We start from the raw sequence: 22806 nt of genomic DNA, 5'->3' as shown, positions 1-22806 counted from the left end.
GGCCAAGGGGTGGAAGCAAAAGCAGGCTCCCCTTGAGCAGAGTTAAGAACCTGCACATAGTTCCAGCAGGGTATCTAAAGTTCTTACACAGGTAAGGGGGTATTCCAACCAAGGAAACTTCCAGGACAGTTTTACCTAGACTGGGTTCTTTTGAAGGGACACTCACATGTTGCCCTGGGCATTTGGAATAAGTGTTTTCATCTGCTACTGGGGAACACCTGAGATCATGCTAAGCAACACAACCAAGATTCCTGGCTTTTTGATCTACTTGTTCCTCTGATTTCTCCTGGTGTTGTACTAGACAGCCACAGCCAGCAAGCTACTGGTAAGCCCAAAAAGGTCTGGTTTCACCACCAAGGTCAGTCCTGGGCAAGGACTCATTTGCCACTTTGCTGGAAAAGTGATTCTAGTGGAAAGCTCATGGCCTAAGGACAGCAAGGGAACATGCAGAGCTTTGCAGCAGTTTCACTCCTGCTCCTTGACTCACTCTCTCAGTCCCTGCCCTGACCGCTGGCATGAAACAGAAGCACTGAAATGTAACTTGCATCCAAATTCAGTTCTGTGGGAGCATTCTCCTGCAGCTTGCAGTTCCCGTGGGGAGACAGAAGCCAAGCACTAAAAAAGTCAGAGCCAACAAGCAGGCATGGCAGCAGGGGAAAGAGTAAGAGGCAGGTACACTGACTTGGCAGTGCAGTAAGAACAAAGAGTCTCAACAGACCTGGAAGAGGAGCAAAACACGGCCAAAAGGCAGAAATACATCCAAAAAAAAGTCAGTGCTCACAGAATGTTTAACCTCATTTCTGGCAACTGGGAGGCTGTGTTATGAACCATATGCACTACAGAGTCAGAGTCTATATCAATACTATCTCTATATCAATACTGACATATTTGTATTAAGATTTGCCAACTACATTTCTTAAAAAAACCATAGGAAGAGCTTCTTGCCCTTGACTTATCACTCACATGGGATCAAGTACACCTGGCCTATGCACAACCAAGAGCCCAAGAGTGTTTCAGTGACTTACATGACACCTTGCAGGACTTTTTGGGGATCGAGATCAAACAATCTATCGACATAGTGGCGGCTACTGGCTGTGACCTCCTGCAGAGAGAGAGCAAACAATTGCAACAGTTTATATCAATCCACACATGGCTTATGCAGCAGCAAGTGTACAAAACTTCCCAGGCAAGAGGCAGGGAACCCACAGAATTGTATTTAAATGTGCAGCGTGTTACTGCTGGGCAACATCACACAAAGATAACCCTGTGTTCAAGTGTAATCTAGAGAAGATGAGGGGCTTAATGTAGACACCAACATGGTAAGTGTCAAAGCAAGTTAACAGAGAGCTGTTTATCAACTGCAGTTATTAGCACTGCCTTGAATCACAATTTTATTATGTTTAATTACTATATAGATTAAAAATAAATTTCTGGAAGAAAAAGTTTCAAAGAGCAGTTAATGTTGCCCAAGAACCATATCCATAAACAAGCTCTCCTAAAGAAGGAAGCTCATAACAAGACATTTTTCTGTAACTTACTTTGTCACAACATACCTAAATTTCAGAGCCTGTGCCACAGACCTACAAAGGGACAGCAGCACGTTATTCCCCACAACATTCTCATAGTGCTGTATAAGACAAAGAGAATTCTCTTCCCAGCAACAGGACTGTGCTTGTAAGCTACACACTTATGCACCACTGATTTGCTATTCCTTTTGAGAGGATCCAAAGTCGGAGATGGCAAGCATTCCAAAATACAAGGGTGGGAAAGGGGAAGGGAATTTTCCCTCCAGGTCTTCAGGTTCTCAGGAACACCTGCCAGGATGTGTTGCCATTATATCTCTCTTTTTTTTTCTTTTTCTTTTTTTTTTCTTCCTTTTTGCCAGCTCTCTTTTCATTAAGCTTCCCATTTTTTCCTTATGAGTTTTCCTTGAGAGAAGCTCTAAGAGTTGAAAACTCTTCCTTGCTTTAGCAAGTATCTGCTATGGAGTTGAACCTACTCCTGCTTCCCCACCCTGATGTCAAGAGGCACCAGCAGCTTCTTGCCTGTGGTCTCACATCACAGAGAAGAATCATCTAGAGGCAGCAAGGCTCCTTTGTCTTCAGGAACACTATTAAATTATGCCACGTAAGTCCTACAGATACACTTCCACCGTGTAACCAAAGACAGTATTTTTGAGAATAGCAATAGACTTCTACCTATCTGACCTACGTATTTACATGTAAAACTCTTCTAGACTTCAAAGAACCCGCAGCTTTCTGTTTCTAAAATATGAAGAAACACCATCAGCTACGAAGTCTACAATATGTACAAGTGTATTCATATGCAGGCAGTCCCCTCCAAAAAAAAAAAAAAAATCGACATAATCAATTTCACGGAACTCTTAACCAACGTGTATTTTTCAGGAAACAGAAGGGAAAGAGCCAAGCCTCCGCTCTTGCGGCAGCACGCGGGCTGCACCCTTCGCATCGCTACTGCCAGCACCGGGCGATGCAGCAGGACCGCTGCGCGCCCCGGGAAGGGAAGGGAAGGGAAGGGAAGGGAAGGGAAGGGAAGGGAAGGGAAGGGAAGGTGGCTGTCACAGGCTCCCCCAGCACGGCGGCTCCTCCCTGCCGCAGGAGCCGGGACGCCGCGAGGAGAGAGCCCCGGTTCCGGCAGCGGCACAGCCCCCGAGCCGGGCGGGCTGCGAGCGCACCCGGAGCCCTGCCCGGCTCCGCAGCCCCGAGGAAGGGCAGCGCCGGCAGCGCCGGGCCCTCCGCGTGCCCAGCCGCAGCTGCCCGGGGCCGGCGAGCCCGAGCCGCCAGCAGCGAACGACACGTCCGGAGCGCCGCTGCCTCCGCAGGCACGGAACGGGCTCCTCGCAGGGGGAAAAGCAGCGCCGGGAGAAGTTGCGGCGCGGGGGGCAGAGGGAAGGAGCGCGGCCCCGCCGCCCCCGCTCCCGGCGCAGCCCCAGGGCCGCTCCCGGCGCCGCCGGACAGCGGGGCCCAGCGGGGGCCAAGGTCAGGCAGGGCCCGGCCGCGGCACTCACCGAGAGGACGCTCATGCGGAGCGGCGCCTCCAGCACACACGCCATCTTGGCGGAGCGCTCCGGCACCGGCGGCGCCTCAGGCCGGCGGGCGCGGGCTCATGGCGGGCGCGCGGCGGGCGGGGGCCGGGGGTAGCGGGGCGGGCCCAGCGAACCGGCCGGCGCCGAACCCCCGCTGCCGCCCACCGCGCCTGCGCCGCCGCGCGCCACCCGCGTGCGGGACGGTGCCCGCTGTGCGCACGCGCGGGGAAGGGCGCGGCCTTCGCGGACCGCGGAGGGTGACGGCCCGAGCCGAGCCGAGCCGAGCCCACTTGAGCCGGAGACCGAGGGGAAACGAGCCCGAGCCGAGCCCAGCCCGAGCAGATCCGAACCTAAACCGAAAAGAGCCCGAGCCGAACACGAGCCCGAACCGAAACGAGCCCGAGCGGGGCCGAGCCCGAGCCCGCCCTTCCCCTCAGCCCCGCTGCACACATTCGGTTTGCGTTGCTTTAGTTTGTCGTTGCTTTTTTGCCAGCATTGATTTCTTTGGTTTTGAATTTGTTTTTCACAGAAAACACCCCAAACAACTCAGGACTTCACTGAGACGTGCTACAGGGTCTACAAGATGTACTTTTTTATTAGCGCCACTGCATTACACAGCCTGAGGGGACACTGACTGCGCCCACCCTGAGGTCAGAACTGAACGGGAGGATGGTAAAACTACGAAAAGATAGCAGAAACATCAGTTCGGGTTCACACCTCTCAACCTATTCCCTTCCCAGGAAAGCAGAGTTTTGGCAGCTGCTAGAGACTGCACAGGATAACAGGAGTACAATAAACATACCTCAGGATGCAGTCACAAAATGACTTTAACAGATTTAATTTTAAAATACTCCATTTTAAACAAGGCTATACGTCTTTGCTGTTTTTCTGAGCAGACTGATGACATGCTGTGAAAAAACCTGTGTGCTGGCGTGGGATGGAACAGGCCAACACTTTTCTCAAGCACTAATAACAGCAAAAATAGTTTTAGACTAAGTACACACACTGGAAAAAAATAAAAGGGTTGTACCAAGGTTTTCCAGAGGTTTCTCATCAAAATTTCAAATGTTTTCAGAGACTAAATCTTTTTAAAGAGGACTGGACACTCTGGGTCTTAAAAGCCAATTTAAATTTATCAGCATTCCCTAGAGTTTTCCTTTTTGAAGTACTTGGCCTTTACTAGAAAAGCTCAGCGCTTCTTCTGAATCCTCCTTGCAGCAGAGAATCCTGGCGACAGGGAAAATCCATAATGGATGAAAGCAAGGTAGGGGAGGACACTGCAAACTGCAGAGGGAGTGAACAACTGCAAGAAAGGGCATGGCAACTCTAGAGGTCAGACATGATTCACACTCAAAAAGCATTTATGATCTGTGTTTACCAGCTGCACTCTGCTCAATAGACGCTGAATTACTTTATAAAAAAATCTTTAAAGGTTCAAAAACCAGTACTGTATATTGAATCTAAGTCTCCTGCCTTCTAGAAACATATTTATCAGAAGGAGGGAGGCATGGGACAACATAGGAGAGAAGTTTATTGTAAAAACAAAAGGAACCAGACTGAAAAGTCTATTACATGCACAATACATCTTCTATTCCTGTGCAGAGACCCTGAGAGCTCAATGCCATGCTTAGGTTCCTTGGGAGGCTTTTCAAGTCCATAACAGAACTTATATTTAAAACACTTTATTTCCATTATAGTGTTCAGATCATGAGGCACGATGACGATTTTACCACTGCAGACCCAGGACCCTTAAAGAGACTCATCTGCTTCAATAACTCACCTGACAGTTCACAGCCATTTTACATACCCTGAGTATCACACCCCAGTTACTCCCCGTTTCTCCTCATACCTCAGCACAGCTCTTTGGTGGCTGTTCTGACAGATGAGCTGTTAATTGAACTGTTGAGAGCATTAATTATGCCCTTTTCTAGCCCTTGAATACTTAACATGTTTAGTTTTTGTAGTGAACTGCTTGACAGGAGAGGAAGCAAGATGAACTCCAGACCATGGAAGTGATTTAAAAACAGATTAATTCCCGACCCTGATACACAACTCACACTCACGGGTGTATTTCACTCACTGCTCCCTGTCCAGCTCCCTGTTCCTGTCAGGATGATTGTTCCCTTCTCAGTGCCTGTGCCTTGGAGGAGGAAAAGCACAGGAGCTACTTTTGCTCTTGGGGTGGGGCAGCACGGCCATGAGGAATTCAATCTGTCAGGAAGGCTAATGAGTCTAATGACATATGCTTGAAAACATTGTCATTTGCATGAATTCACTCAGTTTTATGCTTGTGGCCTCTCAGGCCAATGCAGTGCCATTTACTAATAATTCAGAGCAAAAATAAAAAAAAATGAAACAAGAGGGTCTCTGTTCTGGCAGCTGAGCACAGCACTTTGGTGTTATTTTAAAAACAAATTGAAAACAAAAATTTTAAAACAAAAAAAAACCTGGACTCCTCAGTTCTCCCTCAGCTGAAGATTACCAAGGTGTTTTGGAAGATTTTAAATCCAGTTTTAAGAGTTCAGCAAGTTACAGCTACTGAAATGACAAGTGAAAGGTGACTTTGATAACGGGAGGTGTTACTGTCTCAGACAACTCACACACCCACCGCCTTGCACGAACACCAAACTCAGCCCTAATTAGTCAGAGTTGACACAGTGGTGCTGTCCACATTCAGGAAGCTGTCCTTCCTAACTACTTTCATTTTAAGACAGTGTTCTCAAGTTTTAAGACATAGAACTAAAAAGAGTTTTTAAGAACAGAAATGCACTCTTCCATGGTCCCCATAAAACCGTCATCCTCCAAAGCAAGAGACTTGGTTTGCTATCAGAACTGTAATTAAAAGCCAATCCTGGACAATACATATTGTTTTGTTTAAGACCACAAAGTTTTTCTGTGGCATGACTATCACCAGAAACAAAAATCTTCATTCTTCTGTTGCTGTTTTGCTATCATGGGAATTCTATTTTCAAATGTCATTCACAGGGTTATTGCGTATGCTACTTTGCATTAATAATTCGGTATAAAACAAGATAAAAGCAATAAAATAAAATCATTCAGGCTTGTAAGTCAGACATCCTCTTGCTTGTAAGTCAGACATCCTCTTGCTTGTAAGTCAGACATCCTCTTGCTTGGACTCAGGCTACAAGTTTAAGAGTTCTTGTTAAACAAGCACAGTGAGTCTTGTTCAGCTGAAGATATGGAGTGTACACCATACACCACGAACTGAAGCAAAAATCAAGGATATACGAGATTTACATCCTTTGACAAATACTTTGTTGGAAAAGCTCAGCTTCTTTCCTTGATGTCTATTCTGTGTAAATCACCTTCCCTGTGAGAAGTACATCCAGCCTCTGAGATTAGGAAAGTAACATGACTAAGATCATGTAACATTAAAAGCACATGTGGTCCAGTACAATTCTCACCACCTTCCCACAGAAAGGCTGGGAGAACTTACACCCTGTGAACTATTAATCTGTTTTATCTTCCTCCTCTGCAGCATAGATAGCTTGGTTCCTTCTCTTGATTTTTTTAACGCCGCTGTCCCCGTTCTCATCCCCGCTGAGGCGCTTTAAGGACCTCTCAGTGGAGCTCTTGTCCTCCAGCTGCTTGCTCCCACCAGACTTGTCCAGTTCCTCGTTGTTGGAGTCCGTGGCATCGTCAGACGACACCACCATGGAGTCTGGCATGATCCGGATGTCGGAGAAGCTCGTAGAGAACTCGGGAGGGTGATCAGGGGAGGGATCTACAGAACATGTACTCAGGTCTTCATCGCCACCTTCTTCATCCAGCATTATTTCATCTGGATTAAAGGATGAGAGGCCAGAATTATCTGTAGTGTATTCACTGGGTTCCTCTGCTGACCCAGTACTGTCCATCTCCTCTTCCTCCTCCTCTTCACATTCACCTCGTCCTGAGCTCTCTTCTTTAGCCTGCTGGATCCTGTCATTGATGTCAGTGAGGCCAAACTGGGCACAGAACTCAGTGGTCTGTGGATTGATGGTATGAACTGGCTCCATGTTTTTTTGGGGCTTGCTGGGATCGTAACAAGCAGCTGTCAATGTGAAGTTGCAAGGAATTTTGAGGTCATGGTTCAGCTCTTCTAACACCTCTTTAATGGCTTCTTCTGTCACACTGTAATCCCACCTAAACAAGTGCATAGAGTTTAAATAAGTGCAGCAAGTCAAAAGGTACTGCCTGTTCCCACCAGAGTGCAACCTTCAAAGATGGATTATATATTCATCTTACAAGAGACACTTTACTCCTCAAGTGCTTTTTCAGGAAGGTTTTCATTTGCTTTTGGTCAGTACTGAGACACCCTTCTCCCTACCAAGGATTAGTGTATTTTGTCAACCCATGCCTATAAACCCAGTCTGATTTTCAGAAACTATACCTCCTGGTATAGTTTCTGTCCCTCAAGTGCTGGTGTCTAAATTTGCAAAACAGAACTAACTGCCAAGGTAGAACATTAAAGAAGTTGTATGCTTTAGACTACATTTTTTTCCAATATCCCCTTTTCTTTCCAAAGCATTTAGCCAGTCCTACAGGCTGCAGAACAGAAACACAACTCCAATATAACTTTACTTCCAGTCCAGAAAAACAAACAAACAAGCCACATTTTCATCTCTATTTTACAGACAACTTACTTGGCATGGAGGCCATTATTTTCAGGCATGTTCCAGGAGCTCTGGGTCACATTAACAAGATTGTTGGTGGCCTTGAGGATTGCAATCCACTCAGCATCGTACTCCAGCGACTCTCCTGCATTGGGATCATGCTCCACGTCTATTATCTACTTACAAACACACAGAAAACAGATTAAGTGAGTCATTTCTCTTGACACCAGAATCTGATTAAAGTTTCAAAGGTTACTTTCACTGTACACAGTTTTAATGAAGTTTAAAGTACACTGAGCTAGTGGTCTCAACCAAACAAGTCCTCTCAAGCCAGCCTCCCATTAAGGGCTAACAAAGGACAATCAGTAACAGTAAAAAAGGAATTTCTAAATTTCAGCTTACATCAATTAAAAAGCAGAACACACTCCCTCACTTACTGCCAGCAACTGGACAGTGATGCAACTCAGAAATAGAATTTGCCTGTTTCTAAATTCATGCTGCCTTCTATTGGAGGATAGGATTTTTTCCCTTTTTTTTTTTTTTAGTTTCTCTTAAGGAATTTTTCTCCCATTTGTGGCTTAAGAAAACAGAAAAACAGATACTTAAGAGAAAAAAGATGTGGCCAGGACAAGGGAGAGGATGCAGTTTGCTACATCTCTTAGCTGAGGGGATTTCTCCAGGGAAAGGCAGTGATACTGCCAGATTTTGACTAGCCCTAGTCAGACTCTAAATACTCCACAAAGTAGTAAAACCCTCCATGCTGCTGGAGGTAGTACTAATCCAGATCAGTTTCATTCTAGGATTTTAAGTCTGGATTAGTATTCATGTCCCTTAGCATAGCTAGAGCCCATCCTCAAACTCTTTCACCTTCAGAAGTATTTACCAGGGCAAATAGATCCCACCACACATCCAAAGGACAGACAAGGCACCACTTTATCCTTATAATGATAAATAAAAGCTACTCTAATACTAATAAAACACCTGAGTGCATTTGAAAAACACACTGTCAGCAGCACTCTCAATAATCTATTTTAGACTCATTCATTGGAGTCAGGTACTTGTTCAAAGCTGGATGGAACTGGTAGGATTAAGGAAACACTGCACCTACACAAAATGGTCTGCTTAGTTCAGGACAAAATCCTACAAAGACCATTCCACACAGCCAGCATTCCCAGTTTCTTTGAAAGTCCTCCACTTATCAGCACTATTCTTCATCTTATACCTAAGAACAGCACTAGCAGTTCAAACAAATAAAATACTTAAAGTGAAAACCTTCTACAAATGTCCATCACCTGCAGGAAGTCTCTGTGTGGCAAGCATTTATCCAGAGCCAGGAACTTGGTTGCTTTTGGTAACTCTTCTTTGGAGTTTGTCTAGGAAGCAAATGGTGTTAACACAATCATTAGCACTTATGTGAAATTTGACCAATCTAAACAAGCTGTATAGACAGGTTAAAGGTATAATGTCTACAGAAAAATACTTTCTGAAATAGAAAATTAGCAGTGACAAAGAGAATGATAGACTTCACTGGGAGTCTAGCAGGATGCAGATAATGGCAAGATAAAGCAAGAGCTACATTCCAGCACTAACTCGTTTCAGCTGAGCACATTCAGCCTTGGAATAAAAAGAAAAACTGTAACTTAATTGGCAACAGACTTGTTGATCCTACAAGGTCTGGAGTTAACATTTTTAGAGATAAATAATTTCCAAATACAAACAGCCCTGGCACCACTTCAGGAATAACTGAACTACAGGGTGTTTTTTGGCTGAAACCTGGGCTACCAGACCTGCAAAGCTGTACTCCAGGGATCCTCCCACCCTCAGGTAACCCCTCTCTTCAATCACTCCTTACCAGTTTTTTTGAAGTTGCCTCTTTTTCTCACCTGTTGTGAAGTTATCTGCTTCCCCAGCAGAGCAGGAGAGTGCTTTTCTACACAGTTAAATTAACAAGTTTCAAAACAATAGCTATTTCTTGGTGTTCTTAAAGAAGATCAGGAGTCACACCCCTCATTTATAACATCTCTTTAATTTACATAAAACAGTAATCCTAACACCACTTAATCTTTCATGGTTTTAACTGAGTTTTAAGAACAAAAACCACCACATTGCTTTTCTGGATGTGATTACCTGCATGAGAATTCTAAAGTGTGCCTGGGACACATACATTCATTTTTAGTCCCTCTTTACCTCGTGTTGCATGAAAGCTGCAAATTTAACGTGGAGATGTGCTGAGAACCAGTAGGTGGGCTTCAGGTGCTGCAGAAGCTCTGAAGCAGCAGGGCTTCCCAAGGTGTTGCTCTCCACTTCTTGACGGAAGAAGGATTTCATTTTGAGGAGCTGTTTCTTGTTTCCATAGTGATAGATGCTCCTTGGCCAGTCATGTGACATAAATATATCGATGGGACGCTTCAGCTGTCAGGCCAAAAAGCACATGGCATAAGTACAACATATTGACAAAGGAGTTCAGAAATTACTTGGGGCAGCCAGCTGTGCTTTATACTGCCTTATAAAAGGGTTCATATCACCACCATAAGTCAGGCACTCAGAGGAAATCATAGATAGAGAGCAAGTCCTCTGCCCACAAAGGCATCTTCTTCCTCATTAAATTTTTAAAGGGATAATGGCTAAGCATAATAGTCCTCCTCAAAGGACACAGCCCTCAGATGTATGATCAACCTGTTAAAGCATGTTCAATATTCAGCATACTTGATCAGAGTAGCTTTAACTTCCTACTTCCAAATTAATGAAAATTACCCTTGTTTAAAAAAAAGAGACTTTCCACTGACCTGTTTGAGTTTGAAGACTTCAATATTCCTCACATGGTAAGCACTTCTGATGGTCTGCTGGTTGTATGGTGGGCACTCAAAGTGGCCTGAAATGTTGATAACAAGAAGAGTTGCCTGAATGACTAGCTCCCTCCTACACAGCAGCTTTCTGGGGTCACACAGGCACCTGGAGTAACCCCAAATACAAGGCTGTGATTTTTCATGATTGTTCAGTGCTGCCACCCACCATGTAAGTACAGCTTAACAGGTTCAGCAGCAGCCTAAACATCCCAGTCACTGTCCACAGGCACCACAGGCTCCGGAAGCACCAACATGTACCCTGACATAAGGGATGAGTTTCCAACTTTGCCTTGGGACAAAACACACGAATGCCTGACATAGCTCCTACATACTCTACAGAATTAACAGAATAATTGCTCTTTTAGTTATTGCCTAAAGAGTCTCATCTCATCTCATTCAGGCAATATTCAAGCATATACAGTGCCCCCTTGATGACAGCAAATTGAATTGGTGTTGGCAAGTATCAGACAGAATCAAGTGTTCCAGAAAACTGGTTCAGTACTTTGCAGCTTGACAGCCACCTGCAAAGCTTCCCTGAAGCTGTTTGTTACTAAAGACAGCACAGTACAGTAACCACAAGGACCACTCTTTTAAGTGCTGAGATCAGAAAGAACAAACTATCTTCTACTCACTGACATGGGGTATCATCTTTGACACCCTTCCCAGGAAGAACTCTTGAATACCCACCCACATAACCAGGAGGAACCAGATGTACACTCCCTAAACCTCAGGGCAGGACAATACACTCATATAGTGTCACGGTTATAAACTGACTGCTTCACTCAAGGAAAACCAAACAGTGTTGCAGTGCACGCTGAAAGGACACTGCTATGGAAAAATCAACACTGTTCCAACAAAGCTCCAAAGGTGCCTTGCTTCCTGCTGTGGTCACTGGGCAGCTACAGACTCATCTACCAACTCCAGGGAAATCCGTGTATTGAACCAAGGGTGGTTTCCAGGCTAAGACACGTTTGGCGGTGAGCACAGGCAGACCCTCACACCACAAGGCGGCCCCGGCTCTCCCCTCCCCGCTGCCCCGGTACCTTTCCGGTAGTCGTGAGACTTGAAGATGCCCGAGATGCCGCCGATCCTCACTCCGCGGAACCGCACCACGCCCGCGTAACCTGCGGGACACGGGAGGGCGGTCACGGAGGGGCCGGCGGGGCAGGGGCTGGGGGGAACCCGCCGGGGCCGGGACTGGAGCGCAGGGGCCTCACCCAAGTAGTAGATGTTGGGCGCGACCCAGCCGCCGTAGGGCAGCTCCTGCAGGTGGTTGGAAGCCTCGTGGTTGCCGCCGATGAACACGGTGAGCACCGGGGCTTTCTTCTCGCCCGAGTAGTACCTGCGGAGACACGGCAGCTGCTGGACCCGGCCAAGCCCGCGTGGGTCGGGCCGGGCCGGGGCCGGGCCGGCGGCGCTCACCGGTAGAAGGTCTGCATGTGCCGGTACTTGGCGGGCACGGCCATGCACCGCAGGTCCGCCTCGTTGCGCACGGCCTGGAAGTCCCCGCAGCAGAGCAGCAGGTCGGGCCGCACGTTGTGGCGCCGCTGCAGCAGCTCCAGCGTCTCGTACATCTTGTCCAGGGCGCCATGGCAGCACCCGGCCACCGCCACCTTCATCGCCGAGCGCAGCGACGAGCGGCCGCCGCGCGCGCCTGCCGCGTCACCGCCGCGCGCTCCCGTGCGTCACCGCCGCGCATGCGCCCTGCGGGGGGCACGAGGGGCCGGGGGAGCGGGGCCCGTCCCTCATGCCCGCTGCCCGTCTCGGGCTTCCCCGAGCGCTGCGCTGCGGGAGCCGGCCCGCTCACCGCCGAGGGTACCCCCCGCCCCACCCAGCAGGGAGGTCGGACCCGCTGACAGCCCATGGTCCCTTCCAGCCTTGCCCGTTCTTCACAGAAAGGGTGGCCAGGCACTGGAATGGGCTGCCCGGGCAGGTGGTGGAGTCACTGTCCCTGCAGGTGTTCTGGAGCGAGTTCAGAGCAGGGAGCGGAGCTGGGAAAGGATCTCCAGTCTGGGAGGAGGAGCTGGGGGGCTCAGCATGGAGAAAAGGAGGCTCAGGGGGGCCGTTCCTGCTCTCCACAACTCCCTGTGACAGGAGGGTGCAGCCAGGGGGTGGTCGGGCTCTTTTCTCAGGGAACAGGACAGGACATGGCCTCAGGCTGCACCCGGAGAGGTTTAGGTCGAACATCAGGAGGAATTCCTTCATGCAAACGGTGATCAGACACTGGAAAACGGGCTGCCCAGGGAGGCGGTGAAGTCCCCGTCCCTGGAAGTGTTTACGGAAAGACTGCATGTGGCACTCAATGCCCTGGTCTGCTTGTCAAGGCGGGGAGCGGCCACGGGTTGAGCTCGGTGATCTCAGGAGGTCTTTTCCAGCCCTGGTGACTGACTGTGATTCCGTAGCTGGCCAGTGGGACCTTCTGTAGTAACACTGGCACAGTGCTGATGTGATGATGAGCACCGCGGTCTGTACGTGGCCAGGAAGGCTCGTCCCACGCACAGAGTGGGGTTGTACAGCGGGCAGGAGCCCCGGCGGGGGTACCCGGGCTGCCCAGGGAGGGCTGCCCAGGCAAGGCTGCCCAGGGAAGGCAGTCCGGCTGCCCGGCACCGCAGCACCCGCCGGTGCTGCAGCACCTCCTCGGGCAGCCCAGCGGGGAGCAGCACAGGCTGTGCTTATCCCTCACGCGTGGCTCGCAGACCACAGAGTGGTGGAGCAGCACGAGCAGTGCCTGTGCACGCTTCCACCCGCAGTTTGAGCTGATAAAACACGGACTCGGGTCAGTTCAGCCGCAGGCAGGGGAGTTTTTAGCATAGCCAAAGCCCTGGCTTCTGTAACTTTGTAGCACACAGGGACAGGAAGAGACCGGGACGTCGCCAGGGCAAGCACGTATGAGGCGGGGTGAGAAATCGGGTATCTCCCCTTTTCCTCGGGACTGACAGGCTCCTCTTTGGAAAGCCCTGATTTCCTGCTTTGGAAAGGCAGTGGATTGGATTGTAGGGTGGCCTTGTATTGTCACGTAGTAAAACCACTCCGGACTTTCCACTTCAAGACTGGTTTGGAGGTTTTTTTAAGTCTTGGGATTGAACCAAATTGCAAAGACATAGTTAAGCATTAACTTGCTACTGCTTCCTCTGTAATCATGGAACCAAGTAGACATTCCCGTTCCCCCATGGCAGCAAGCATTACATAATGGCCTCTCTTTTGATACTAAGAAAATATGAGTGTTGTCTCAATTTCACAGTGTTGCATTACTCTGTGTACTTTGGGGCTCTTCCAAGCCCAGCTGAAGTGAAAGGGAAAATTCCTCTGCCTTCCAAACCCCACAAGTCTCCAAGGGGAAAGCATACTTCGGGTGCACTTGGCTCTTTCCCTAACTTTGCTCAGACCTACCTGGAGTAGTGCAAGAACTCATCAGTCCAGCACCTCTCCTGGGAAAGCTTTCCAACTCTCTGGGGGAGAACAACAACCTCCTGCGTTTGCCATCTCTCAGACTTCCTGAAAGGAAGGGGCTGAGAGACAGGAAAGGTCCATGACTCTCTGGAAGATACTACCTTACCCAGGGTACACCATCTCGAGGGGCTTCCTGAGACACCTGCCCACCCAAATTCATCCCCAGACAGGCAAGGTAAGCTGATACTGTAATTGTATTTCCTGGGTTTGTTGGCTCAGGCTAATTTCTTATACTCTATGTGCCCCTTATCCCAAGTGAACTGGTGCACAGTAGAGTCTATAAAGTTGGGCTTCTTTTATGTCATAATATTTCAGTACTTGTACACTACTCATTATGCATCTCAATATCCATAATTAAACTCAGTGTTCACTGAGCAAAACTGCTCTGACCTTTCCAGAGCACAAAGGGAATCAGCCATGCTGCTGTTTACAGGGTAGGTGGCAGCAAGTTAATGCTTAACTATGTTATTGTAGTTTTCTTCATTCCTTCAAGACTGTTTGAAAACCCATGTGACTGAAGCACAGCCCTCTTCCAGCACATGAATGACCCATGTTTGGCCTTGGATTGGGTTTTGCAGTCACAGTCTCTTGCCCCAGTTGCCTGTGCATGTGTCTCATGCCTGAATGTCCAGTCCTGCAGCAGAGGACTGAGTGCACATCCTGTCCTGCATGAATGGCCAGGGAACTGTGGGGCCAAGGAGGGAAAGGTCCCAACAAGCAAGCTCAGATCAGTAGATTGCTTGGGCTGCCCTTTTGGATCTTGCCTGCCTGCACTGAGCAGTAAATAATGGTTTCTTCCTGAGCTGATTGTGGTAGTTTAGTACCATGAAAGTAGTTTTCCTCTGCAGAGAAATGAAGAACAAAAGGCATCTGAAGGGGCTGTGGATGACAAGAGTTTCTTCCCTCATCTCTGAGAATGGAGTGAGAAGAGCTTTTGAAGCCTTTTCTGTCAAGTGCTTCCTAGTGTTTCTAGAGTATACTAACAGGTTTCTAGCATGATTTCCATATTACTAAAATGAAGAGGAACAGCAAAAGGGAGGCATCTGTCTGACTTTTGGGGAGGGACAGCATGGCTGAGAAGGGAGGTACAAGGAGAAGTGCTGGGAGACAATGTTTGTGAAGGGGAGGGAGATGCACTGGAGTGCAAAAGACAAATCTGATGTGTTCCAGCTGAGATTTTGAGCTGCTGCTGTAAGCTGTGAGAGCATGTGAGGTGGCAGGTTGGTGTGTGTGCAACTGAAGGGAGGGGCTGCTGCAACCAGACAAGACTAAAGCTCCCTTAGGAGAGGCTGGCCTGAATGCCACATGTCTTACCTGCAGCTGTGTCCAGTGTCTTTGGGCATCTCCTCCCCTATATTGTGTCTGATGATTGCAACATGATCTGCAGTGCAGCAACACCGCTGCCAATGCAGGGCTTGGTCCTGGCCGAGGCACTGCAGCTGCCTCAACAGGGCTCTTTCCCTCTTAATTTGTACCTTTTGCCAGAGGACGCTGCTTTGCTGGAGGGCACTACTGATGGCCTCCAGCCAATGAGGGCTGGAAGGTGTCTGGAGGAAGAGATGAAGAAACCCTTAGTAAATTTGCAGATGACACCAGACTGGTTGAGGGTGTTGCTCAAGGGCAGGAAGGCTCTGCAGAGACCTGGAAAGACTTGATCAAAGGGCTGAGGACAGCACCGTGAGGTTCAGTAAGGACAAGTGCCACATCCTGCACTTGGGATCATCACAGCAACCTCCTGCAGCTCCAGCCTGGGCAGGGGTGGCTTGAGAGCTGCTCAGCAGCGAGGGGCTCTTGGGGACTGGTCAGCAGCAGCTGGATATGAGCCAGCAGTGTGGCCAAGAAGGTGACATCCTGGCCTGTATCAAGAACATTGTAGCCAGTAGGACCAGGGAAGTCATTCCTCCCCTGTACTCAGCGTTGGTGAGGCTGCACTGCATTCAGTTCTGGGCCCTTCACCTCTAAAAGGATATTGAGGGCTGTAGCATATCCAGAGAAGGGCAGCAAGGCTCGGGAAGGAAACGTACCCCATGAGGAACACCTGAGGGAGCTGGGTTTGTTTAGCTTTGACAAGGCTCGGGGTGACCTCATCACTGCACAACTCCCTGACAGGAGGCTGTAGTGAGGTGGGGCCGGTCTCTGCCGTGCCTGCAGCGAGGAAATGGCCCTAAGCCGAGACAGGGAAGGTTCAGATCAGCTATTAGGAAAAAAAAATTGACTCTTTGAGCAGCCAGGCACTGGAATAGGTTGCCAGGTAGGTGATGGAGTCATGGTCCGTGGAGGTGTACAAGAGGAGTCTGGTTCTGGCGCTGGCTGATGTGGTTTAGGGGTTACAGTGGCAGTGCTGGCTGCATGGTCGGACTGGATGATCTTGAAGGTCTCTTCCAACCTTGACGATTCCGTGATTCTATAAGGGCGTTGGTGGCGTTCCTGAGGGAAAAACAAAACCCGCCGTCCGCGGCGATTGGAGATCCGCAGGCGGGGCCGAGGCGCGGACGGGCCGTGAGGCGGCCCCGGGGCTCTCTGAGGCGGGACCCGCCTCCGCCCTCCGCCCCCCGGCCCGCGGCGCTGGGCGGGCCCGGCCGTGCGGAAGGGGCGGCCGGGGCGGGCGGCGGAGCGCGGCCGGCGGCGGGAGCGGCGCTGGCCATGGGACGGGACGGGGCGCTGCCCCGGCGGGTACGTGTGAGCGACAGGGCCCGGGGCCGCGGCTCGCCCTGTCTGCGGCAGCGGGTCTGTCCCGCGGGGCGCGGCGGCGGGGGCCCGGGGCTGTGTCTGTGCGTGAGGAGCCGGCGCGGGGGTCCCGCTGTGGGCGCTGGCTCGGTCCCGGAGGGTCTGGCGGGGTGTGCTGAGGGCGGGGGGCCGGCAGTGCCGGGCGTACGCGGGAGGCGATGAAGGTCCGTGGTGTCCCGGCTCGGGCTGAGAGCTGTCCCCGGAGAGTTGTCCCCAGGGGCTTAGGCGTAGCAGGTTCTGAGCACAGCGAGTCCCCAGCCCGGGCTGGCCCGGAGGTGTTGGCTGTTGAGAGCCGGAGGTCAGCTCCGGTGAGGGGTCCTCAGGACGTTCTTTTTCGGTGACCACTTGCCCCAGTACCCTGGGTAGCCGGACCTTCCATTATCTTCACTGTAGCTGTGAATGAATACGTGGTCGTGAAAGCAGGATTCATTTCTTTTCCCCCGATGTATTTCTTCATGAGCGAGCAAGGGAACGGCTTTGGCTACCAGACTCCTTGGTTCACGGGGAGATGAATTCGAGATTAAGTTGAGCATAAACTTGTGAAACTGAGTTTGAATAACGAGTGGAATGATTTATGAAGGAGGTGTTCCTGCCGGAGTAATTCTCCCTGCAGGTCATCAGACTGCGTTGGTCTCAAGTAATGTAAATATTTTTAAGCCTGGGACTAATTATATTAACTCTCTTTTTCCTGCTGAAGAGGGAAACCCTGGGAGGTGTGCTGCTCTATGCTCCCACCTTTGCAGAAATGGGGCTGGGGAAGGATTCCAGAGGCAGATAGTCCCCCAAGCTGTTTGCTGTAGAAGTGCTGCCTGCAAGGCAGGGCACTTTTTTCTTGGTGGTGGTCTCATGGCTGTAGCTCACATGATGTGATGTCTGCTTCAGGAAATAACACTTCCAAAAATTGAATAACCATTTCTTTAAGTCACCTTCTCTCTTGATTTTTTCTTGTCAATCTCTCCAGCTTGGCAGGTCTGCTCTCTCAGGTTGTGTAGGGGGAGGTTATTTTAGTGAGAACTTTGAGGAGATTGTCAGTACTGTTAGACTTTGTTATATAAAATTATGTGTTTAACGTCTGCTGGATTCTGAGAAACTGAAGCATGAGACAGTGGTGGGTTGTTTGGGTTTTTTCCCAGTATTTATATATCTGAGTAACGCTATGTATCAGTTGCAACTGATTTATATCTGCCTGAAAATGAAGGAGAAAAGTCGAAGTTCCCTGGTGGCACATGGCCCGTTTCCATTACCTAGACCTTTGCAACCACTGTCGCATCATATTATTTTGTAGTTGTAATTTACACAGAGGTGTAATGTTAAAGGTAGCTGTGGGCAAAGCTCCTCAAATTACAGCTGACTGATGTGTGACTGCCAAACACTGCAGAGATTTTCTGGTAAAGCATCTATTTCATTTCCTTCAGCTGCAACCTGTGGAGCAGGTGATGAATAACGTGGCTCAGGCAGTTCAGAAAGCTCTGTGGTGGAGCCCTGCGGTCTGACACTCATTGCTGCTAGCCCTGGAGGTATAAATATGATGCTGCATGGTGGAATTTGTTTTCCCTTTTTTTTCATGGGTGGGGTGAGTGTTGGCTGGTGTTTTTTTTGTTTTTAGTAAGGACCGTTTTCCATAGAGGACTTCTCTGCCCTTGAATTACACAGAAAACCTGACTTGAAGTGACTCTGAGCTTGGCATGTCCTGGTGCAGGACAGAGCTTGCTTTGCCTTCGTTGTGTAAATGTTTTCTAATACTGATTTGACTTAAATTACTGCATGTTCTTCTTCCCTGTGAGACCAGGCTTTCTCCTGTTACATTGAACTTTTCTGAAGGTTCAGTTAGAGCTTAGATCCTGTGCCCCAATTCTGTCAGAAACGGGACAGTGAAATAGAACTACGGGAGGAGGGGAATTTTCTCATCCATAATTAACCTCGTTGAGTGCTGTCATAAAGAACTGTTTTCATGTGTGCTATGGGACAAGATTCTTCCAGCAGAATTCACTCTTGTGTTTCCTCTGCTGCTTATGTCCCTGGGTCTAGTTTGTGGAATTTCTGAGCTAGGACTGCCAAGGCAGTTGTGACTAAGCAGGTGCTTTGCTTTGGCCACATGAAACACTCCCTAATGTCACATACTTTGGAAAATCAGGGCTTGAGCACCAGAAACAGATGTATTCTCTTTGCAGAGTAAAATGAGGATAATACTGGAAAATATTATTGAAAAATATGTTGGTGATTAACCATGTTAACAATTAATCAGTGTCTGTTTAGCATGCAAATACTCTGCTGATGGAGAAATGAGTAATTCTGACTGCAGAATAGTGTATGGGTAGGGTGCAGGAGGCAATACCCGAGGTCATACTTATAAACCACAAGCTAGTTAAAAATTACTTCATTTTAATGAATATGCAGCTTCACAAATGTGAACACAGCTGTCCACTTAAGGTGAGGTAATCTTTGAATTTATCTGGTTTTCTGTTTGTTTTTTCTTTCTTTGTATTGCTTTTCTTTTTAATATGCTTCTATTTAAATACAGAGAGAAAAGAGAGAAGTTGATGGAAATTCTCTGCTTCACTGTTGTTTTGTAAATCTCCCTAGGTTAATAAAGACACAGGAGAAATTATTTCCTCAATCTTACTGGGATGTCAGGCTAAAACACCTTTAGTTTTCCTTGGTAGAGGGTGGGGGACAGAGAAGTTATGCTCCCTTAAACTGTGCATTGCTTTGAGCACGCTGCTCTGTGCCTCTGGGCTGCCTTATCGAAGGCACAGGCACAGAAATCTGTAGCAGTGCCAGACTTGTTGAATGCCAGGACATGCTGCACCTTTTGGTGTAATTTGTTGCATTTTGACAAATGCAGCTGCTGCTGTTCCCAGTGTGAGCTGGAGGCTGGCAGGAATGGGCTTGTGCAGGGCATGGCTGGTGGCAGTGACAGCTCCTGGGACCTCAGAGGGTGGGAATGCAGCAGAGTTGGAGCTTTTCTGTGTCACTGTGCTTGTTGCTGACCCATGGAGTAGCTATAGCAGTACTCCAGCTGGGGCCAGATATGGGCTGGGAACTGAGGCTGCCCTGGGGAAATGGGCTATCACCTTAGACAAAGAGAATTTTACCCAGAATTGTGAATGCCTGAGGGTTTAAGCAGCTCCAATGTGATACATGTAAGACCTGAAGAAGTTGGATGTGTCAGGCAATGAGAAATGCATGAGCTCTGAATAGATGTGTAATAAATGAAAACAATTGTTTTGGTTTAGTTGTTATTAAATTAAAAGTGTATTTATTCTGCAGACCACTAGCAGATGGCTACTCTGCTACAGGAGAAATTTAATTTCCAAGTAAGTTTCCAAAAATGGTTTCAGGGAATCTGTAAATTGTAACCTCAGTGTCAGCAGAAGTTAATGACCAAGGGAATGCTGTCTTGGACAGAAATCTTCCTTGTTATTTTAACACTTACATAAAATCACTTTAATCCATGTAAAGTGAATGGATACTCTTAATACTGAATTAACATTCCAGGGGCAATAAATGTATCTTGCTAATATGAAATTATCTCTTTCCATATACGGTTATAAGCAGCCAGGAGACACATTACTTAATCAAGGAGGCTTTCTGACCTCTGCCCTGAGCCTTGCTAATTATGTGCTTTTGAAGCTTGTTCACCTCCAGTGTTTTACTGGTTAGTCACCTTATTTTCTGTCAGTGTGTCAGAGCTCAGGCGTTAATTGTTCTTTTTCTTGTGCCTTGCTAAACTTCAGCATGTTGGTGAATGTATTTGTGACCTGCTAAGTGAGCAAGATTGGTGTGTCTACACAGACATGGGGCTGGAACAAGAATTAGTTGGCAAAGTATTTCTGTGTAACGGGTTGGCGTTACACGGAAAAACCGTGTGAGCTTTTACTCTCTTGCTGTCTCATCTAACTGGAAACCAGTCTCATGGGGCACAAATTCCTGTCTGGTCAGTTTTAGTTCCAAGACTGTACAAACGGAAAGTTGAAGAAAGGTATTTCAGAAAAGCTGAAAAGGGTGACATCTTTCCTGGTACTGTTAACTCCTCTCCTTCCCAGCTGACACCTCCAGTGACAAGCTTTGCACGGCCGTGCACTGGTGCTCCCCAGCAGTTTCTGGTATGCTCGTGTTCAGGGACTCTGTGCTGGTGTTTGTGAAGGGGATAGAGGCCCTGGAGTATTAGATAACCTTGTCACTTAACCTGAAGGAGTTAGACTGAATAATACTGCATTCACTAACTGCAGGTCAGTATTTTAAAACAATACATTATGGTCTATGGCCAGGTTTATTTTTAAAAATCAGTGAATATGATTATTGATACTAGCCCAGATCTTTTTGAGTGGTGGCCTTGCCTTATGTTGCTGCTGTAAACGTGGAGAGGTTATATTTAAGTTAGTGTTGGGGGATTATTTTTCTTTAGGGTAAATCTAGCAAAACAGATTTCTCAGTGTAAAAACTGACTTATCTGAATGCACAGTGACTGCAGAGCAGTGTTAATGGTCCTGCCACAGTGAGGCAGGACAGTGAGGCTCAAGGTCATGTCTGCTTGGAAGCCTGCCTTGATAAGTGTTCCCATTGCAGTGACCTCCATGGGTCACTGCAGGAATGCTGGAGTCCAGCTACAGCTGGTAAAGTTTGATGGTCTGGAGCTCTTGGACAAGAAGGCATGAGAGACAAACAACCAAATATTCTGCTGTGTCTGGGTTTTCAGAGAGAGATTAACAAAGGACTTTGTTAATGCACCTTAAAGGACATGAACGGCCATGGAGCAGCAGTGTAGCTTTCTCAGTCATTAATTAATACCTGGTTAAAGCCTAGGAAGGACTCTCAGCTTTTCTAGGGAAGAGTGGTCACCCTTCACTCCTGGGGGGATCCATGTTAAGGCTTGTGTTGTTGAACTAAGTTATAAATGGCCTGGAAGAGAGTAATGAAGTGACAGAATATGGTGAAAATCACAGAGGTAGGGTAGCAGAAACAAAAGCTGCCTGCAGTTGCAGAAGGTTCTCACAGTACTTGGTTGTAGGTACTTGATACCAGCAGATATAAACTAATGTGCACAAGGGATAAACAACTCCTTGTGCCTGTGCAGTGATGAGCTCATGAGAATCTGTGCCATTCAAGAAAGAGATCTTTTAAGTAATGCAGATAAGGCTCTGTGAAACTCGCTCAGCAGCTGTCAAAAATAACAAAAAAATAAAGCAAATAGAAATGACATCTCTAGGAAAAGAAGAGGGAGCAAATCAGCATGCCATGGTGTAAATCCATAGTGTTTTTGTGTAATGAATCACATACCCTCCCAAAGTTAGGGGTAGACATTCTCCCCTCTCCAAACAGTTGTAGTTAATATTACAGAAAAACACATGACTGAAGAGCTTTTGTAAAAAGAGTAACCAAAAAAACTGGGACTTAGTGTGGAAAATACATGTTTGGAAGTAGGAAGGATAAGAGGAAGGTTTAGGATAGAAATCTGCAGCCATGGGAATATCCCTGTTTATTTCGCCACACCAGCACAGCAAGAATTAAAGGGTGTCAAGTGGCACCCATGTAAGTTGTGGTGCCTTTTGACAGAGGAGGTATAAAAGCTGGCCCCTTGACTCCCCAGAATCTTTCTGGGCCCCTGGCAGCCTTTGAGGAGACATTTCCCAGGTTTGCTGCATGTGTGTGCTTGTTTAACCCTGCCTCTTGTGGCACTGACCACCTAGTTCTTGTGCTGAGGAGTGGGTGAGCAGTCAGACCCTATCTGCCCTTTCCATGCCATTCATGACTTTGGAGATTTATATTTCTCTGAAATCACCTCTCTTCTGACCTGAAGTGCCTGGTCCTGCTCCATCATTCCTCTCAGAACAGCTGTTCAGGACCTCTGGGTCATTATTGCTGCCCATCTCTGAACCTTTTTTCTGAGGCTACATGAAAATATTGATCTCTAAAAGTGAACACCTTCCTCTTGAATAGAGTGGTCTTTCAGTAGATCTCTGAGCATTTTACAAAGGACAATAGTATCTTTATTTCCTCTTGGATGACAAGTAGGAAGAAGGACAGAGTGAGCTAACCCAGGTGGTTGTGAGAGCAGACACTTGAGAATACATTATCTGAGTGCAGTCAGGCTGGAAAGGGGAAAACACTACATAGGGAT

At 48.0% G+C, this 22806-nt stretch overlaps 3 protein-coding genes and 1 long non-coding RNA gene across 12 annotated transcripts in view; 2 read left to right on the top strand and 2 right to left on the bottom strand.

Moving 5' to 3' along the window:
* The window catches only part of ARMC8 (armadillo repeat containing 8), a 60187-nt gene extending 56976 nt beyond the window's left edge, over window positions 1-3211 (bottom strand). For 3 of the 4 annotated variants that reach the window (XM_064435599.1, XM_064435600.1, XM_064435601.1), the window contains exons 1-2: window positions 3029-3211; window positions 1026-1102 (exon numbers count right to left, since the gene is read on the bottom strand). In XM_064435599.1, the coding sequence (XP_064291669.1) occupies window positions 1026-1102; window positions 3029-3073 (122 nt within the window). In that variant the 5' untranslated portion in view covers window positions 3074-3211. Of the gene's footprint in view, window positions 1-1025; window positions 1103-3028 lie in introns of those variants that run through there. The other variant, XM_064435602.1, reaches the window with a different exon arrangement.
* A 131-nt stretch (window positions 3212-3342) lies between these two features.
* On the top strand, window positions 3343-3872 carry LOC135309532 (uncharacterized). The gene is made up of 2 exons (XR_010369754.1): window positions 3343-3696; window positions 3787-3872. It is a non-coding gene; the product is annotated as an uncharacterized LOC135309532 (long non-coding RNA).
* Window positions 3873-4550: 678 nt separating this feature from the next.
* On the bottom strand, window positions 4551-12170 carry DBR1 (debranching RNA lariats 1). The gene is made up of 8 exons (XM_064435616.1): window positions 11931-12170; window positions 11726-11850; window positions 11552-11632; window positions 10449-10534; window positions 9850-10074; window positions 8955-9035; window positions 7693-7838; window positions 4551-7192 (listed from the first exon to the last, which is right to left on the bottom strand). Exons 1-8 carry the CDS (start codon window positions 12125-12127, stop codon window positions 6517-6519), a joined length of 1617 nt encoding a protein of 538 aa, XP_064291686.1. The 5' UTR covers window positions 12128-12170; the 3' UTR covers window positions 4551-6516.
* Window positions 12171-12578: 408 nt separating this feature from the next.
* PPP2R3A (protein phosphatase 2 regulatory subunit B''alpha) overlaps window positions 12579-22806 on the top strand; it is a 57084-nt gene continuing 46856 nt past the window's right edge. Inside the window, exons 1-2 of one of the 6 annotated variants that reach the window (XM_064386126.1) lie at window positions 16614-16631; window positions 18101-18202. The gene's annotated coding sequence lies outside the window, so the exon portion shown is untranslated. Of the gene's footprint in view, window positions 12721-13346; window positions 14134-16034; window positions 16210-16501; window positions 16632-16662; window positions 16686-18100; window positions 18203-22806 lie in introns of those variants that run through there. The other 5 variants (XM_064386129.1, XM_064386127.1, XM_064386128.1 and 2 more) reach the window with 5 other exon arrangements.

Source organism: Passer domesticus, chromosome 11 (assembly GCF_036417665.1).
Source record: "Passer domesticus isolate bPasDom1 chromosome 11, bPasDom1.hap1, whole genome shotgun sequence".
In the NCBI taxonomy this organism is placed as follows: Eukaryota; Metazoa; Chordata; class Aves; order Passeriformes; family Passeridae; genus Passer; species Passer domesticus.
This window is presented reverse-complemented; position numbering and strand designations above follow the sequence as displayed.

Excerpts from the sequence above, each read along its gene's own strand:
- DBR1 (XM_064435616.1), bottom strand. The coding sequence starts at position 12,127 with ATGAAGGTGGCGGTGGCCGGGTGCTGCCATGGCGCCCTGGACAAGATG. Across the intron at positions 11,633-11,725 it reads GCCCAACATCTACTACTTGG|GTTACGCGGGCGTGGTGCGG; the intron begins GTGAGGCCCCTG and ends CGTGTCCCGCAG. Across the intron at positions 10,075-10,448 it reads AAGTCTTCAAACTCAAACAG|CTGAAGCGTCCCATCGATAT; the intron begins GTCAGTGGAAAG and ends TTGGCCTGACAG.